Below are 18,174 nucleotides of genomic sequence, written 5' to 3' on the forward strand. Positions count from 1 at the left end.
GGCTACTGGTCTCCTCATCCCCCATTAATGCTCCGTTCACAACCAAGGCAGCTTGTACTTGGCTCTAACTAAACAATATAAAGTCATGCACTGAATTTCCTGATGCCCAGGTCTCCTGTTCCCACTCGGCCATGGTACTTCCCTTGGTGATCTCCCAAAGCCGTTCTTCAAAGATACCTTTGATCCATTTGGAATCATATTTTATAGTACGAAGGGCAGATCCATCGCCCATGCTTCGGTAAATAACGGCATCACTGGCCAGGAAGTCAGCCACTGTGGCAGAATACAGCTTCCCATCTGAAACCAAAGTTATAAATTAGATAAAACAGCCATAATTATCCTAAGTGTGTTATCTTATATAGTGTATTATATCCTCTGGAGTGATTTCACCTACATCATTGCTACATATACAAATAAATCTAAACCTGATGCTCAGAATCAACCTGTGACAGGTTGACCCACAGTATTATCTAAGTTTACGGATGAGGGATTGAAGCACCAGAAAGTTAAGTGACTTATTCAGGGTCACTGGCCTAGTTAACAACAGAGCCAAGTGTCAGAATACTTATGCTCACTTTTAATTCCTCTTTTTTGAAAACTTGTTCATAGCTTTTAGTCTTTTTTTTTTTTTTTTTTGGCGGTATGCGGGCCTCTCACTGTTGTGGCCTCTCCCATTGCGGAGCACAGGCTCCGGACGTGCAGGTTCAGCGGCCATGGCTCACGGGCCCAGCCGCTCCACGGCATGTGGACCGGGGCACGAACCCGTGTCCCCTGCATCGGCAGGCGGACTCCCAACCACTGCGCCACCAGGGAAGCCCAGCTTTTAGTCTTTGAAACACCTGTGTCGAGGTAGCTATCCTAGTTATGAGTTTTTTTCTTCCTTTAAATTCCTTTTGCCCCTTCAATGTCATTAATCATTTATATTCATTACACTAAAGAATCTTACCGGCAAAAAGGGCAACATTGGTTTGTCTGGCATCAAATGGGCACCTTGCCAAGCCACTAATTTCTTCCCCATCATACTCTAAGGTATTCAACTACAAAAGAAAAATAAATAGCTAGTGTCACATCTGTTCAATGTACATGTTTGAAGGCAATACTGCTTTATTTGCACTGAAATTCTACGGGAAGAATTCTGTCTTTATTCCTCCATAGCATTAGAGATAAAACAAATTACTGGGTCTATAGGAGAAAGGATTTGACGCTAACGACATTCCCGTAAAGGAAGAAAAGTTGATTTAAAAAAAGCACATTGTATAAAATATACTTACCCTATAGTATCTACACATGGGATTAAAAGCATTGGTGCCACAAACAAAAACCATCTCGTCGTTTCTCGGAACAAACACTTTAATAAAGTTGTGGCATTCATCCTAAAGAAAGTAACAATTACATTAACATTAGACATTCCATATGCTTACACTGTGGGCTCAAGCCCCCACAGAGACTCAGTCTAGTAGGCACTTGTTTGTTTCACTTACTTTATGCTTGCCTTTCATAGCACAGTTTTCTCGATCCTGTTGTCTTGACCGCCATGTCAGTTTCTGTATCAATCAAGCAAACCAAAGTTCAATATTTTAAATATCGAGGGGAGAGGGACATTAACCAAGTTCTGAGAGAGTGCAAATAAATTTTCCAACTCCACTTGCTCACCTTGTTTGGTATTACTTCTGTTTTGGGGATTTCATTTAAGTTTACCGTATAAACTTGATCCCTGTTGGAAACAAGGCAGTAAGTCATATCATGTGAATACATAAAAACGTTAAGCTGATTCTTATTTTATTTTTACAGATCTGCTTTTATGGTGTTTTGGAGATCATTTGGATTTTCTCTGTCTCCAACAAAGTCAACAAAGAGTGCTTTTTCATTAGTGAGTCGCTTTTATATATCACTGTGGTTAGGGAGCAAAGAAAGCTCTTCAGGCATGGGTCAAACTGCTACTTGGTATTAGCACAGACATACTTCTAATATTTGCTTGAATAATTCCAAGTTAAAAAAAGAATAAAGAATGATTTTTTTCTCCTGCTGCTTTAGGAATAAAGAATGGTGCATGATTTCTTGATGGCAGTAATAAAATAAGACTGCGAAAGGTTTTTGCTATATTTTGTTCCTGGTACACAACACTGACTCTTCCGGGTGAATATTTTTGGCTACTTGCAATTTTTGATCACAATACATATTAGTTTTTCATGAACTAGACACATTAATGCAAGCACCACAAGAGAAAAGAATTTTAATCTAATAAACCAACGAGAGGAAAATTACCTGCCAGCAATATAAAGTGTGTCTCGAATTTTCAACATCAGCTGAAAGTCCAGCCTATGCTGTGATTCATTGCCTGAAGGGCGTCCTCTAAAAACCGGATATTGCCTTGAATCTGCAAGTAAAAATGGGCTAAACCATCAGTCAGGATTACGGAGCTGAAGAATTGATATACAGCATTGATTAGCTGTATATACTAGTTGTAAAAGGGTTTTAACTAAATTCCCCTCTTAAGGTCTTGAATATGAATGAATAAAGGACAGTGAATGTCAGCAAATGGTCTTTTTCTTTTAACTGAAAACATATAACCTATATATGGGCTGCTTTAGAAAAGCACCTAACTAAACTGTCCCATTTTCTCCAGACGCTAGGAAATGATTATGGATAAATTAGTATGTAAAACATTATAAAGACATAAAACTCTCTCTCTCTTTCTAAAGATGAATATGCTTAGAAAATCAAAACCAAAAAAGCTTCCTTCTTAGAAAAGGAGAATGTTCCTTAGATTACTTACAGTGGTAGTCAACAGTATTAAGGGGTTCATCGTCTTCAGGAAAGCTGACTGCTCTCAGCTGGGAAATCATCAGAAGCAGCATGTAGGCACAAAGCAGGAAGAACCTCATGGTGGGCCAAGATGAAATCAGAGCAGCCCCTCCTCAGAAATCCCACTTAGCTACGGGAAAACAGAAATAGTTTGGAAAGATCTCTCTGCTGCGATGAAACTGTTTTGTCATTTGCAATCAGCTCAATTTTCACCACCAGCTCTCCAATGCCCCCCCTCCCATCAGAAAGATGGCAGTGGTGGAGGAGGTATCTCTGAAAGCACAGGCCAAAGATGGAACCATGCCAAGTCTGATGAAAGCATCTGGTGAGCATATTGAAATTTGAGGCCAATTTGCAAGAGTTTTTGAGGTAACTACATATGTTATCACAGCAAAATCACCAGAACCACAAACAGAAATGTTGGTGGCTGATAAGAAGATGGGCAAAGTTGGGATTAGAATTTTAATTAAACTCCAATCTGCTTCCCTTCCCCCATCCCTGAAATAAATCCAGTACAGCTCGTCTCTGCCCCCTCCCCGCTAAGATGCCCAAGCTGCCTCGAGAGTATCCAAGGAGCTATCAGTCCTGTTGCCCCTCACAGCCCCTTGAGGCCTGCCAAATTCCCAGCATTATTTAAGCCCTACCCCTAAATTCTTAAGTAGAACAGTTCCCTAAGCTTAGAAAGAACAACATGAAAGTAATGACATGAATGACCTTGAATCAGCGTGAAAGAGAATTAAAAGAAATGAAATGAGTTCATGATCAATCAATCAGAGAGGGGCCGGGAAGCAGCAACACAGCTGACCCCAGATTACTGGGGAAGCCTATATTTTTACATAAAACCATTTGGACACAAACCAATACCCTAAGTATGCCTGTCCTCTTAGCTTTATTAAGCTTTAGAGCCATACAGGGCCTTAGGGACCATCTAGTTCAACCCCCTCATTTTTTAGATAAGAAAACTAAGACCTGGAAAAATTAAGGGACTGGCTGAATTTCATGGAGCTATTTAGGGCAAGATCAGAGTCCAGACTCACATCACCTGAGTCCCCATCCAGGCCTTTTTCATCAAATTAGATAATGAAATTAAATGGCTGGTTTTTTTTTTTTTCTTAGAAAATATAGCACTCCAAAAAAATCTTTGGGGGGGGGTAATGAATACACTCATTATCTTTACTGAAGGGATGTTTCATAGGTGTAGGCATATGTTAAATTTTAACAAGTTGTACAATTACATATGTGCAGATATATTGTATGTCAGTATCTCAACAAAGCTTATAGTGTTAATTGTACAATATTAGCTGCAAAAATCTTTAAGTGTTATTAATTTATTAGAAAAATAAATTAAGGCCCTACCGGGCCGATGGGTATTTTTGTGAAACTGTAAAATTTCTGCTTCGCAACAGTATCACTCCTTCTTCAACAGAAACTGTCACTTAGAGCTACTATACTGAACAGTAAAACATTTAGCTTTAGCCTCAATCTCATATATCTAAGAACTTTAGGTGTGATCATGAGAATCACTTCAAATTCTGGGGGAGTACAACCACTCAGCTAAGTACTTCCCATGCCTCTTTCATCTTAATGTCAAAAACACAGATGCACACACATGCATTCTATACAACACTCTCAGTATTTGTCTTTCTAACTAGAGTAGAAGCCAAGTATGTATACGTGGAATTTAGAATCCTAGTTTTTCAAGAAGAGAGAAAAATATTGCAATACGATTTTTCTCAATGGACAACTAAGCCAGCGGTAAGTTAACACACTTAAAATACTATATCGCTTATATGTGGAATCTAAAAAAATGGTACAAATGAACCTATTTACAAAACAGAAATAGAGTCACAGATATAGAAAACAAACTTATGGTTACCAAGGGGGAAGGGGGACTAAACTGGGAGATTGGGATTGACATATTCACACTACTATATATAAAATAGGTAACTAATAAGAACCTACTGTAGGGAAGACATATGGGAACATATGTATATGTATAACTGATTCACTTTGTTATAAAGCAGAAACTAACACACCATTGTAAAGCAATTATACTCCAATAAAGATGTTAAAAAAAAAAAAAGAACCTACTGTATAGGACAGGGAACTCTACTCAGTACTCTAATGACTTACATGGGAATAGAATCTAAAAAAGAGTGGCTATATGTTTGTATATGTATAACTGATTCACCTTGCTGTACAGCAGAAACTAACACAACATTGTAAATCAACTATACTCCAATAAAAATTAATTAAAAAATAAAAATAAAAATGCCCTGCAGAAAAGCCTGGAGGACTGGGCCCTGCGGCAGCATCATTCTATACTCTAGTTGAAAGAGTGTGGACTTTGGTGGCAATGGGACTGGGGCTTGAATGGAACTCCACCATTTACCAGCTAATCGACCTGGGAAAGGTTCTTCGATCTCTCTTAGCATTAATTTCTAAAAGAACTAAAAGTTTGGCACCTACAGCTTCTGAGCAAAGTTAATCTTCCTTGCCCACTTCCTACAGGACACCATGGATATGACCAAGTTGACCTTAACAATAGGAGCAAAGTCTGGAAAAAGATATCCTAAAATATTAAAGCTATTTGGCCAGTTTTTTTTCCCACAAGTGGATAGTTAGTTTAAAATACGAAACAACTGTTCTTAGAATAAATTTTACAACGTGAGCCTATTTATCAAACCTAGAAAAAAAGTAAAAAGCAATCACCAACAATCCTACCATCTCAACCCAACAACCGTAATGATTTCGTTCTAATCTTCTTGCCACACACACATATTTTCAATCATGACAAAATGACCTCTTTCAATCTACCATTTTTCCTGAAGCAGCACCTTCCTGTCTTGCTTTTCCACAGTGTTTTCCCATTTATAAAGACCCTAAAGAAGATGTGGTATATATACATATACCACATATATATGTATACAATGGAATATTACTCAGCCATAAAAAAGAATGAAATAATGCCATTTGCAGCAACATGGATGGACCTAGAGATTATCATTAAGTCAGACAGAGAAAAACAAATATCATATGATATTGCTTATATGCGAAAGCTATAAAAAAAAGATACAAATGAACTTATTTACAAAACAGAAATAGACCCACAGACATAGAAAACAAATTTATGGTTACCAAACGGGAAGGGGGGGGTAAATTAGGAGTTTGGGATTAACATATACACGCTACTATATATAAATAAACAACAAGGACCTACCATATAGCAGAGGGAAGTATACTCAATATTTTGTAATAATCTATAAAGGAAAAGAATCTGAAAAGGAATATATATGTATGTATAAGTGAATCACTTTGCTGTTCACCCGAAACTAACACAATATTTGTAAATCAACTATACTTCAATAATAATAATAAAAAAAGACCCTAGACATTGAAGCAGTGTAAAAATATGACATGTTGCCCTAGGAATTAAATTCTGCTATTACATCAATCCCAAACTGGATGTTTCTGCTGGGTATCAGAGGAAAAAACCAGAAACACCAATGAATCCTAAAGAAACACAGAAATATCTGCATGAACCCAAGAAGGTAGTTCTGTGAATCTTTCTCCACTAGGACAGGTAACTGAATGGCTCACATTATGTGGGCAGAGCTTCCATGCCCCCGACAGCAAGGCAGGGAGGGGCCCTCACCAGGAAGAGTGTCTTTCACAGCTGTGATTCCAGCATTGAGACTGAGGATGGAATCACTGCTGACTCACTGGCAAGCACCAAGCTGCTGGCTGAGCCATCATTTCCTGTAACTCATTCATCTGACACTGCAGAAAGCAATTTCTCCCTATACCCCACCCCTCACCAATCTCATCCTCCAAAAATAAAACCCCACCACTAATTACTTCCTGTCCCTGCATAAAGCTTTATTTAAAAAATTACTTTCAGATTTGCCACAGAACTTATAAATGGAAGCATTTAATGTAAAAACATATATCAAAGCGAAGCTGAGTAGGGGAGGTAAGAATCTGGAAATACCCAAGAAGAATGTACCAGAAAGGAGATTTATTTGCATGTAAACCCCTCAGACTACTTCGTTCTCACCTTATTTAAGGAAGTATCCCAGGATTCCAGGGCTCGGTGAAATCATCAAACCAGTTATGTGGAATGAAGGCAAGACATGAGGCAGGACAAAATGTTGGAAAAGAACCTAGACCTTGAGGTTAGAAAGATCTGAGTACAGACTTGCTTGTGCCATTTACTTCCTGGCTCTGGAACCTTGTTTAAGGTGAATTAACCCTTTAAACCTCAGTTTTCTCATGTGTAAAATAGGAATAATTACCTTTACTGCCTCATAGGTTCTTCTGGGGATTAAATGAGATAATCTATACAAAACGTCTAACACAGAACCTGGCCTATAATAAATCTCTAGTAAATCTTACTGAATATTATCATGACTATTATTGTTAGATCTTATTGTGCAAAAGGGCCAAAAAAAAAAAAGAAATATGTTTACTCTTTTATTTTGTATAGCTATTTATTTACAACTGTTTATGTACATCATCATAACAATAATAGAGGTATTCTTAGAGGATAAGGTACAGCTTCATAGACATTGATGCCTCCAAGAAGGAGGAGGGAACCACCTTCCTTACGTGTAAGCTTATAGTAAAGAACATACCTATATGAGGTTATTCCTTTCAGTGAGAGAGCAGGGAATCTGAGTAAGTATATTTTGGATTTTTTTTTTGTATGGGCTTCCCCCTTACATTCTTGATTTTCAACCTAAATATAATGAAGATAGCTCTTAAAAGGAGTTCAGAGCTGCCGAGACAGCCAGGGCTTGAGTGACAGAGACTAAAATTTTTTACACAAAATGCTCAACATTCAAGCGGCAATTACTAGACATTCCAAGAACTAAGATTAAGAGAGAAAAAAGACAATAGAAAATAGGACCACAGGTAACCCAGGTATTAGAATTCTCAGATATAGTTTAAAAAAGTAACTGTGTTTATTTTGTCCAAGAAAAAAGGATGACAAGATGGAGAATTTCACCAGATACCTAGAATCTATTAAAAAAGAATTAAATATAAATTCTACATCTAAAAAGCACAGAACTAAAGCTTCTTAATAGATGTGTTTAGCAACGTATTTCTTACAGCTGAAGAAAAGATTAGTGAACTGAAAGATAGGTTAATAGAAAATACCACACAGAAACATGGACAGCAAAGAGGTTGGAAAAAACAGACCAGAGAGTAAGAGACACACAGGATCTCGTGAAAAGATGTCACATATGGGAGTTCCTGAGAGTGAGGAGAGAGAAAAATGGACAGAAACAATAACTGACAAGATAATGGCTGCAAAACTGATGAAGGACCATAAGGCACTCATTAAAGGAGCTCTAAGAACTTCTAAATACAAAGAGAAAACACACTTAAATATATCATAGTAAAGATGCTAAAAATAAAAATTTTTTAAATGTTAAAAGCTAAGATAGGTTACCTTCAAAGAAGCAAGAATACTGATGGACGACTTATCAATAGAAATGATGGAATTCAGTAGACCACAGAATGACATTTTTAAAGTGCTGAAAGAAATTACATTTCAAGCCTAGAATTCTATAATCAGTGAAAATATTCTTCAAAAATGAAGCAAGATAAGATGTTTAAGATAAGAAAAAATTGAGAGATTTATTGTTAGCAGGCCCAAACTAAAAGAAATACTGAAAGGAAGTTCTTTAAGCAAGAGAATTTATAGGGTTGGTTAATACAAGTTCTTTTTATGGTTACAGAATAGTGGCCAAATTTGAAATTAATGAATCCCAGATAGAGAAATTGATCTATAGTCTGTCTCTCTTAAAGCTATATTAGTTCAAAGGAAATGAGAATTCAGAAATGCAGTATGCCTACTTAATTTTCTCCCCAGTCCAAAGAACCCAGAAAGAACCATGCTGATTTTAAATCCCTGGCTCTCTTCTGGAAATGCTACTTCTCAAAGAGGAGCTGTTTAGACTCTCATACTCTCCCTACACCTCAGGATCTGACAGTGGAGCTGCTTCTGCCCAGTTTCCCAGTATTTCTTCTAGACTTTGGGCCTCCATCCTTTTACAATAAAATCCTGTGCTTACTTGAGGTTCTGCCCCTCCTCCTTCCTTTTAGCTGATAACTTCCCAGTCACTTTCTCTAAGAAAAACATTTCAAAGACTTTAGCAGTCCTGGTCCATGTGTCAGACTTTCTTGCAAAGTTTCTAGCTAGGATGAACACAGCCTTCTGCACCTTCCTTCCCCAGAGCAGCTGAGCTGCTGTAGGGAAGACAACCACAGTCTGCGGCAATTTGGTATGTATTAATGTCACAGAATTCTTGACCACCAACTACAACTCACACTATAAAACTGTGGGGATCCTATGTTTCTCTACTAGATTTGCCCACATCCCAAATCAGTAAGTTTAAACTTTCCCCATTCACCTCAAGGCCCTCATCTCTTCTCCCTCCTCACAGCTACTTCACATAGAAAATAAAGCCATAAGTTAGGAACTGCCTCAATCCTTCCCCCTTCCCATTACCAAGAACATCAACCTATATGCTTCGTCATGAAGTTTTTCCTCCCTCTCTCCTGTTTTAAGAGGATTTCACTCCCCAACTCCCCTCCATGTGCTTTAAACCCAACCCCTTCTGTTTTTCCTGGAACAGAAAAAAACATGGATTATATTCTGCTCTTCCGGCACGTTCTATAAATTTTTATTGCTTAAATATTATCCATCAGCACTTAAATTTGCCCACATCCCTCTCATCTCAAAAACAAAAAAGGTGAAAAAGCTCCTGTCACCCCAGATCCTCCTCTAGTCACCGCCTATCTCTTTCTTTCCATTCGCAGACACTGACAAAAAGTTTTTCATTCTCACTGTTGTCATCTCCTCACCTCCCACTCAGTCTTCTACTGCCTCTGTTGTAGCTCCTCTCTCAATAACATCTTTTAGTAAAAACACTGATGACCTCCAGGTAGCTCAATGCAATGGATACTTTCCAGTCCCATCTCATGTAATCCCTCAGTAGCTTTAGACGCAGTTGACTGTCCACAGCTTTTTAAAGCCTTGCTTGCCTTTTACCACATTCTTCTGACCTTTTCCCTACTTTTCTGTCTGCCCCTTGTTTGTCTCCCGTTCATTCTGTAGATGCAACAAGAATGAGCTTTTCAGAATATAAACCCCATCATAGAATCTCATAATCCTCCAGGAACTTCCTATTACTCTTAGGAGAAAGTCCAGATCTTTGCAATGAGGCTTTAAGGCAGTTCCTGTTCTGAGTCCTGGCTCCCTCTCCAGCCTTATCTTGAGTCTCTCTCCCTCTTTATTCATGCTTCTACCACCCTGGCTATGGTTCTGGCCTTGGAATGTGTCATATGCTATCTACTTCCACCAAGCCTTTGCTCCTCCTTTCCCTCTGGATGACCCTTCTTGCCTCCCATCCTTGGCCTAGTTAAGTCCTCCTGTAGTTCTTCAGAGCCCCAAGAAGAGTCAGTCCCTTGGGACAAGCAGGTCTCACAGCTGTCAATACTTGATACAACTGTGAATAAACTGTAAATGAAGGAAGAAACAAAAGAACTAGTCATGTGTCCTGAAAACTACCAGCTCTGCTAAATCTCTCAGGGCAAGATTAGCATTTTGGATTCCTGTCTGATTCAGCTTTACTTACTACTGTTAAACAAAACAACAACAATAACAACAGAGAGCAGCAGACCCAGGGAGGATGAGCACCCTAGGTTCTGCTCCCAAATAGCATTCATTCTTTTATTTGAGTGTGCTATGAACTACAGGAGAGAAGCGGGGTGGGCCTGGAGCTGCAGCAAAGGGCACCATTCACTCCACAGTCTATGAAATTCCAGGGGGCACTGTTTACACTGCAGTGCATGAGAAGGACGGCCCATGGAGTTACAGGAGTTATAGGTCTACGGCCTGACAGCCCCACATGACAAAACGGAAATGGAGCAATGGGTTTAAGTGGATTGAAAAAGAACAAAGAGAAGGAAGTTAATTGCTATTCCTGGGAACCTTACCAACACACGGAGGGTTGTCATTGAAGGTCAACTACAAAAGAGAAGTTTATGTTTATAGAGCATTCACGTTTCTAGATACTAGGCAGTGCGTTCTGTGTAGGGCTATGGATTTCAATCTGTGCTCAACATCAGTGTTTAATGAGAATGGTGTGACAACCAGGCTGACAGCATAACCTCCGGAGCATAAGAATGTGAGAAGAAGAGATGATGATACAGGTTCCAGAAGACCTCTTAGCAGAGTTGGGGCAGGGTACTCTGGGCCCTTCTCAGCAGTGTGGGTAGCTACTTACATCCAGGCTCACCGAGTGATTCTTGACTGATGGAGTCTCTTGGGAGAGCATCAGCTCTCTCATTTAAGGAAGCTCTACCGTCACCCCCACTGCCACCGTCCCCCCCTTGGCCCGATCCTCTCCTGCACAAGGGCTTGGGGCACCATGTATGAACAAATATATCCTCCCTGACCCTGGGCCAGGAAGAGGTTTCTGAAAGGCCCTCGACTTTGAGACCCCTCCTCCCTCTGGGAACTTGGGTGCCCAGGTGAGAGGAAGAGGCTTCCTGCACTGTTCTGTTAATGACACTTTAACAACTTAAAACATTGCCCTCTGGCATGTTGAGGAAATGACAAAGCAGCTCTCTGACTCACCCCCCGCCCCCAACACAGCTGAAGCCCTGCTGACACAGCAGAATCTGTAAGGATGTACATTCTGATGGAGCAGGGAACAGTCAGTCTGGAGGATTGGGAACTTGGAAGCATAAGGAATGTCAGGGCTGCTTCTCCCACTGACACCGGCAGCAGGAGAGGAAGGGACCACGCACCAGTAGATCTGGGGTCATGGACTTTCTATGTGACCATGGACAGGAAACCTCACATTTTGGGCTTGAGTTTCTTCATGTAATAAAAGGGAGATAAAAGGAAGATGTGGTACATATATACAATGGAATATTACTCAGCCATAATAAGAAACGAAATTGAGCTATTTGTAATGAGGTGGATGGACCTAGAGTCTGTCATACACAGTGAAGTAAGTCAGAAAGAGAAAGACAAATACCGTATGCTAACACATATATATGGAATTTAAGGAAAAAAAAATGTCATGAAGAACCTAGGGGTAAAACAGGAATAAAGACACAGACCTACTAGAGAATGGACTTGAGGATATGGGGAGGGGGAAGGGTAAGCTGTGACAAAGCGAGAGAGAGGCATGGACATATATACACTACCAAACGTAAAATAGATAGCTAGTGGGAAGCAGCCGCATAGCACAGGGAGATCAGCTTGGTGCTTTGTGACCACCTAGAGGGGTGGGATAGGGAGGGTGGGAGGGAGGGAGACGCAAGAGGGAAGAGATATGGGAACATATATATATGTATAACTGATTCACTTTGTTATAAAGCAGAAACTAACACACCATTGTAAAGCAACTATACTCCAATAAAGATGTAAAAAAAAAAAAGAAATAAAGTCTATTAAAAAAATAAAATAAAAGGGAGATAAATTGAAAGTGTAGGAGCACTTTTTCTCAGAGTCCATGAGCTCCTTCTGAGGGCTGGAGGGCAGAATCCAACTTCCCTGCCTGCTCAGATAAACATCCTGGTGTAATACCCACCACTCCCACGTTCTTTCCCCTCCACATTACCAGCATCTCAAGTGGCTCTCATCACAAACAGTATCTCCCTGATTCTGAGGCTGCCTCCTTTATCTCCCTGTCTCTCACCCCTTCCCCAGCCAAACTGCTTTGAAGAGAAGTCTCAGCCTACTGTCTCCATTTTCTCACATTTTATTCAATTTTTAACTCACTTCAGTCTAACTTCAACTCTTGCCCGTCAATCACCTTACGGTCAAATCCAACTCAATCCTCTTTTTTTTTTTTTGGCCGCGCCTCGCAGCAGCACGCGGGATCTTAATTCCCCGACCAGGGATCGAACCCATGCCCCCGTGCAGTGGAAGTGTGGCGTCCTAACCACTGGACGGCCAGGGAATTCCCTCAATCCTCATTTTAAGTCTTCTTTCATCTCCCTGAAGTATTCAGTCATGGTGGTCCCTCCTTCAGATCTTGAAGCTCTACTTTTGGCTTTCAGAGTTATCTCCTCACCTCTCCAGCTACTCCTTGTCAGCAACCTTCCCAAACTTGTCCGAACATGCCCACCCTTAGATGTGGTCCTTCATGGTTCTGTTCAGGCTCTTTGAAGATTCACCCACATTACACACACTTTCTTCACTACCACTGATTAATTGATGAATCCTCACTCCACATGCCCAGCAGAGATCATACGTCTCTGCTCCAGATCCAGCTTGCAACTCTCTTGCTAGCTATTTCGGCTCATAAAATACAGGCAACTTAAATTTGGAAGGTGCAAATCTGAACTTCAGATACTCTGTCTTGACTTGTACTCCTGCTAAATTCCCTACAGAGGGCAGGCTCTGAGCTCCAAGTGCTTGGGTTCCAATTCATGCACTATCACTTACCAGCCATGTGACCCTGGGCCTGTCACTTCACCTCTCAAAGTCTCAAGTTTTCACGCAAAAAATGAAGATAATTTAAGCACTAATATTACAATGATTTAATGAAATAATCTGTGTAAAGCACGTAGCCAAACCCTTTGCACCTGGTAAGGATCCAACAGTTACAATTATTATTATTATTGTTGTTAGTAATATTTTTAAGATCCTACTCAGTCACTGAAGACTTAAACCTGGGAGTCACCCTAGATCTCTCCCCGTCCATCATCCTGTTTCCAACCTGTCAGTACATCCTGTTGATTTCTCTTTTAATTGTTCTAGAATCTACCCTGAACTGGTTTCTGCCGTCTTAGACTTTTAGTTTATTCTCCACAAAGCCACCAGAATAATCTTTTCAAAGCACAAATAGCATCATGTTACTTCCTTGTCTAAAAACAATTTTATGGTTCCCGAAGGCCTCTATGATAAGGTCCAAATTTATTTCCAGGATTTACAAGGTCCTCCACAATTTGATTCTTGCCAGCTTCTCTGTTTCAGCTACTAATGCGTCCCAATATTCATCCCAAAGCAGTGTCTTCTACACATACTATTCTCTCTCAAAAGCCCTTCCTGGAAATTGTCTATTTATCAGATCAAAATGTCCCTGGCCTTTGCCCCTTTCCCATTCTTCCAACTACCCCAAATCCTGCTCCCCTGGGCGCTCTGTTCCCCTCAGGATGACTAATCGTACTATGACACTGTGTAAAACTTCTATTACAGAACTCACCACCTCATCATAATGTTACTTATTTTCACAATTTCCCTACTAAACTGGGCTCTGCTCCAGATAGAGAGTACGTTGTATTTGTCCTCTTCATCCTTTGCATGAGGCACGGGGCCTGGAATGTAGGAGGTCCTCAGTCATTATGTAAAGGACAGAGAAAAAAAGAAGTAGATGGAGGCTGTACACGTGGCTGACGCAGCTGTGGTGGCACAGGTGCCACGGCTTGAACACCTCGTCACCGTCGCCCCAAACACCTGGAGTCTTGGGTCTACCAGTTCCCTGCAATAGCAGTAGCACACAACCCTCATCAGCCCCAGGCGTTTCCAGGGGCTCCAAATCTAAGAGGTTCTTGCAAATGGCAACAGATGCCTCCTTTCACACCCTCCCATCATTAACAAACTGCTCTTTGATCGGAGGCGTGGGCAACACAGGCCAAAAGAGTAAGTGATTTCCGTCACCCCCCACTGAAATTCCGCCTCATTCTGCAGCTTTCCCAGAACAAGGAAAACTGAGCTGTTCCTGAAATTAAAGAGTGGGGTATATGGAACTGACAGAGAAGGAAGTCTGTTGACTCCCCACTACCCAACAAGGAAAAATAAAATAAAAACCAAACTGCCTAATGGCTGACTGCTGCTGGAGATTCTGCAATGGGAAATTCTTTTCTTTGGCTGACGGACTTTTTTTCCAGTTATAAAAGTATGTAGTGCTGGAGCGTAACATAAGCCAGAACTCAGTATGAATACATTTGTAAGATCTTTCCTTGGGGCTAGATTCTGATAGAAGAGAAAAGAAAGAAAGGTGGCAGTAGACACCATGGAAGGCAGAAAAGGGCACACTGCAGGGTATGGAAGCCTGTTGTGTTCTTTATTAATGCCTTGCTTTTATAATCAATGTCTTCCTAAAGGTTGGGTCAGTTTTGTTTATTTTAATTATATTTTACGTGCATAAGGAAAGCTGGCTATTTAAAGAAGTTTTCTGAAAATTAAAGCAGCTCTCATGTCAGGTTTTCATTTTAAGTCTAGGTGTTCTTAAAGCAAAGCACACCAATATGTCCATCAGTAATGCTTCTGGTCAAATATTAATAATTCAGAAAGGAGCTGCACTGAAAAGGAACTGAGCAGGAAGGGACAGAAAACAGGATCTAACCTGTCTCTGCGAAGTTCTAAGCAAATCTGAACAGGAACCCCAGAATTCCACCTCTGATCGGAACCATGGCTCTAGGGAGCATAATTCTAGTGACACCTTGCCTACCAGATTTTGCCTGTCCATCCTGACTCATGTCGGGTAACATTTTAAAGCTAAACTGACCTAGAAACAATCTTCATTTAAAGTGAAAATAACAAACGAAACTAATGAGAGGATGAGCCCCATATCTAAGCAGAGAGAATCTGCTACCCGGGCAGATGACAAAACACATCAACCTCTTAAGAGATCAAGATGAGCACTAGCTTTGCGAAAACATAAAATATATTTTATATTTTGCAATTGAAAAAAAAAAGAGAGAGAGAGAGAAAGCAGAAGGTTGCTGTGGCAGAAATGAATACAATGGTGTCCTTTTTCCAGGGAGGACTGCAGGGCTTTCAAGGCTAACTAGTGACAAGAGACATTAAAAGGCTTCTCCTGTGTTATCTCCTCCGCACGCGTGCTCCCCGCCAGGCTTGGCTGCTCTCCTTTGGCCTCCAGGAAAGGAACCGTTCTAGACAAAGGAAGGGCTCCTGGTTCCAAGGGATGATTGAGATGCCAAAGGACTCAGCCTGTCTTTGGAACATTGGCTTATTCTACTAGATCACCTGCTGGAGCTGCCATATGGCCTGCGCAGACATTCTGTTCAGGCTAATAGGGCCTGGGCCCATGCCTGGTTCTGCCCTCTGGGCTTGGATGACAGAAGTAGAGCAAGCTTATTCTGTTTCTACTGACTTGTCTGATGCCACCACTGTGGAGCCATAGCTTTCAATATCCCGTATGGTGCCCGTTTTAGGTTTTCAAAGAACATGAACAATACCCAGGCAAGGGAGGACTGAGGATGGGCTGCTGCTAGGAGAGAATGAGGAGATAAATTAAGGGACTCGAGGTCCAAGAGTGGTAAAGCTGGTGCAGAAGCCAGACGTCATGAGAGTCTGTTGATGTATGTTTCTCATCCCTGCCCATGACAGGAATTTGCTCTACATGAAGAAGCTAATGTTTTCCTGTTTCATCTTCTGCAAATCACCTCACCAGAGGTTCCCAGGTGATGTCATGATTTCAAATAACTGCTGAAGGGTTTACAGAAGGGTTAAATTTAACAACCCAGAGAAAGCAAAGTAGGCTTTAAAAAAATGTGTAAAGCCAAAAACTCCTCGTCCAAGCACTATGGTTTCCAGGGCCTTTGTATTTGCCCTCTGTATTTGAAAACACAGTAACAGCTGCTCGTCTATGGCAAATGTGGAGAATGATTAGTAACTGTTCAGAAGGATCTCCGATAAAGCCCCACCATTATCCGCATTCCATTAGAGAATTCAGTTCTGACTTGTTTTTAAAAATCCACTTCCTGGGTGAAGAGTACATGGGACCCTACTATTGTTGCAACTTCCTGTTAGTTTACAACCATTTCGAAACAACTTATAAAAAGGTCATGTTGTTCTACTGATGGAAATGAGGTCCCCTGGTGAGGGTTCAGCCAGCAGACCTGGACTAATAAATTGGCCCAAGTGAATTTTTATGGCCAGAAAAAGCTCTGTGAGGGCCCAGCCTGGGCCTGAGTCAGCTCACCTGTGACTCACCTGTTGCCCTTTGTCTGGGCTCCGTTATGTATCATATCTATGAGCTTTTGAAACCTCTGGGTCCACAGAGGCAAAATGGGAGTCTAGGTAAATCGATGCCAACTGCTGAGTTTTACTGAATCTATTCAACACCGAGCGGGGATGAGAAAAGTTGGGCCCTTCCTCCTCTGGGGTGGAGCCCAAGTGAGTGCTGAGCAGTGCTGTACCATGATTGCGAACATGAACTCTGCAGCCAGAAGGCCTAGGGAGGAGACCAAGCTTGGTCCCTGAAGCAGCTTCAGGCAAGCTGCTTAACCGCTCTGCTCTGTACTTCAGTTCCCCGTGAAGTGGGGATAACTAGCAGCTCCTCTCAGAGAGGTGCCGTGAGGCCTGAGTCAGTTACCTAAAGAGCAATCCCTGAGCTCCTGTGATCATGTTCTGTGATCAGGTGAGTGCCAGGAAGCCAGTGCAAGGCTGACGGCGGCACCACCTTGAGGAAGGGCTGCGTGCTCCATGCTATTGCTGGAGATAATTATGCCTCAAAGGTTATACTACCCTTATCTACGTTTATTCTCGCCTCTCCTTATGGGGATGCTAATTTCACCCCAGACGTCAAACATATCAAACACACCTAGCGATAACAGGGGACTGAGCAATCTAGATTCTACTCTAGCAGCCAAGAGGCCGCACCTGCTCTGGCTTCAGCTTCCTCATCTATAAATGAAGGGATGGGCTACAACATCGACCATTTCTAAGGCCCGTCTAAGTCATTAGCTTTTATTGATTCTGAGTTTGGTGCCTGGGTCGAAAAAGGCTCTTTACCGAAAGTAACAGAATTCCCAATTCACACTTCTAAATTTTTCCTATAGCTCTGGCGTTGCCTAGGATACAAAATGCATGTGCCCCCTCTGAACCCTGAGACAGGAGAGCTGTGATCGCTGCCTCTGATCTATAACACCAAACCACAAATGGGCTCTGTAGTACAAACCGACTGATGTGCTGAACATGGAATGTGTCTCCACTGGCGCTTATGAAAGTATTGTGGCATTCTGACTCTGTGCCAGATAGAATGGCAGAAGGTGCATTTTTTTCCCCTTCTCCCAATCACGTGGTCTTGGAAATACCGCCTTTAGGTGCTGCCCTCTAGCTTCCCTGGACCAGGGGTGAGGTGGTGCAGCCCCTCCCACTGGTCAACAGATCATTTCCAATTTCTTCTTTAAATTGTGTGATATGAACTTCCCTGGTGGTGCAGTGGTTGAGAGTCCGCCTGCCGATGCAGGGGACACGGGTTCGTGCCCCGGTCCGGTAAGATCCCACGTGCCGCGGAGCGGCTGGGCCCGTGAGCCATGGCCGCTGGGCCTGCGCGTCCAGGGCCTGTGCTCCGCAACGGGAGAGGCCAC

The 18,174-nt window shown here is 41.6% G+C and overlaps 1 protein-coding gene across 11 annotated transcripts in view; it reads right to left on the reverse strand.

Annotated features, from left to right (window-relative positions):
* Positions 1–18,174, reverse strand: part of SEMA6D (semaphorin 6D) — a 579,242-nt gene that overhangs the window by 11,566 nt on the left and 549,502 nt on the right. For all 11 annotated transcript variants that reach the window (XM_060294307.1, XM_060294311.1, XM_060294309.1 and 8 more), the window contains 7 exons: positions 2,777–2,935; positions 2,266–2,377; positions 1,654–1,714; positions 1,482–1,544; positions 1,272–1,373; positions 947–1,037; positions 178–297 (listed from right to left, as the gene is read on the reverse strand). In XM_060294307.1, the coding sequence (XP_060150290.1) occupies positions 178–297; positions 947–1,037; positions 1,272–1,373; positions 1,482–1,544; positions 1,654–1,714; positions 2,266–2,377; positions 2,777–2,885 (658 nt within the window). In that variant the 5' untranslated portion in view covers positions 2,886–2,935. The remainder of the gene's footprint in view (positions 1–177; positions 298–946; positions 1,038–1,271; positions 1,374–1,481; positions 1,545–1,653; positions 1,715–2,265; positions 2,378–2,776; positions 2,936–18,174) is intronic.

The sequence above is a fragment of the Globicephala melas genome, chromosome 2 (genome assembly GCF_963455315.2).
Source record: "Globicephala melas chromosome 2, mGloMel1.2, whole genome shotgun sequence".
In the NCBI taxonomy this organism is placed as follows: domain Eukaryota; kingdom Metazoa; phylum Chordata; class Mammalia; order Artiodactyla; family Delphinidae; genus Globicephala; species Globicephala melas.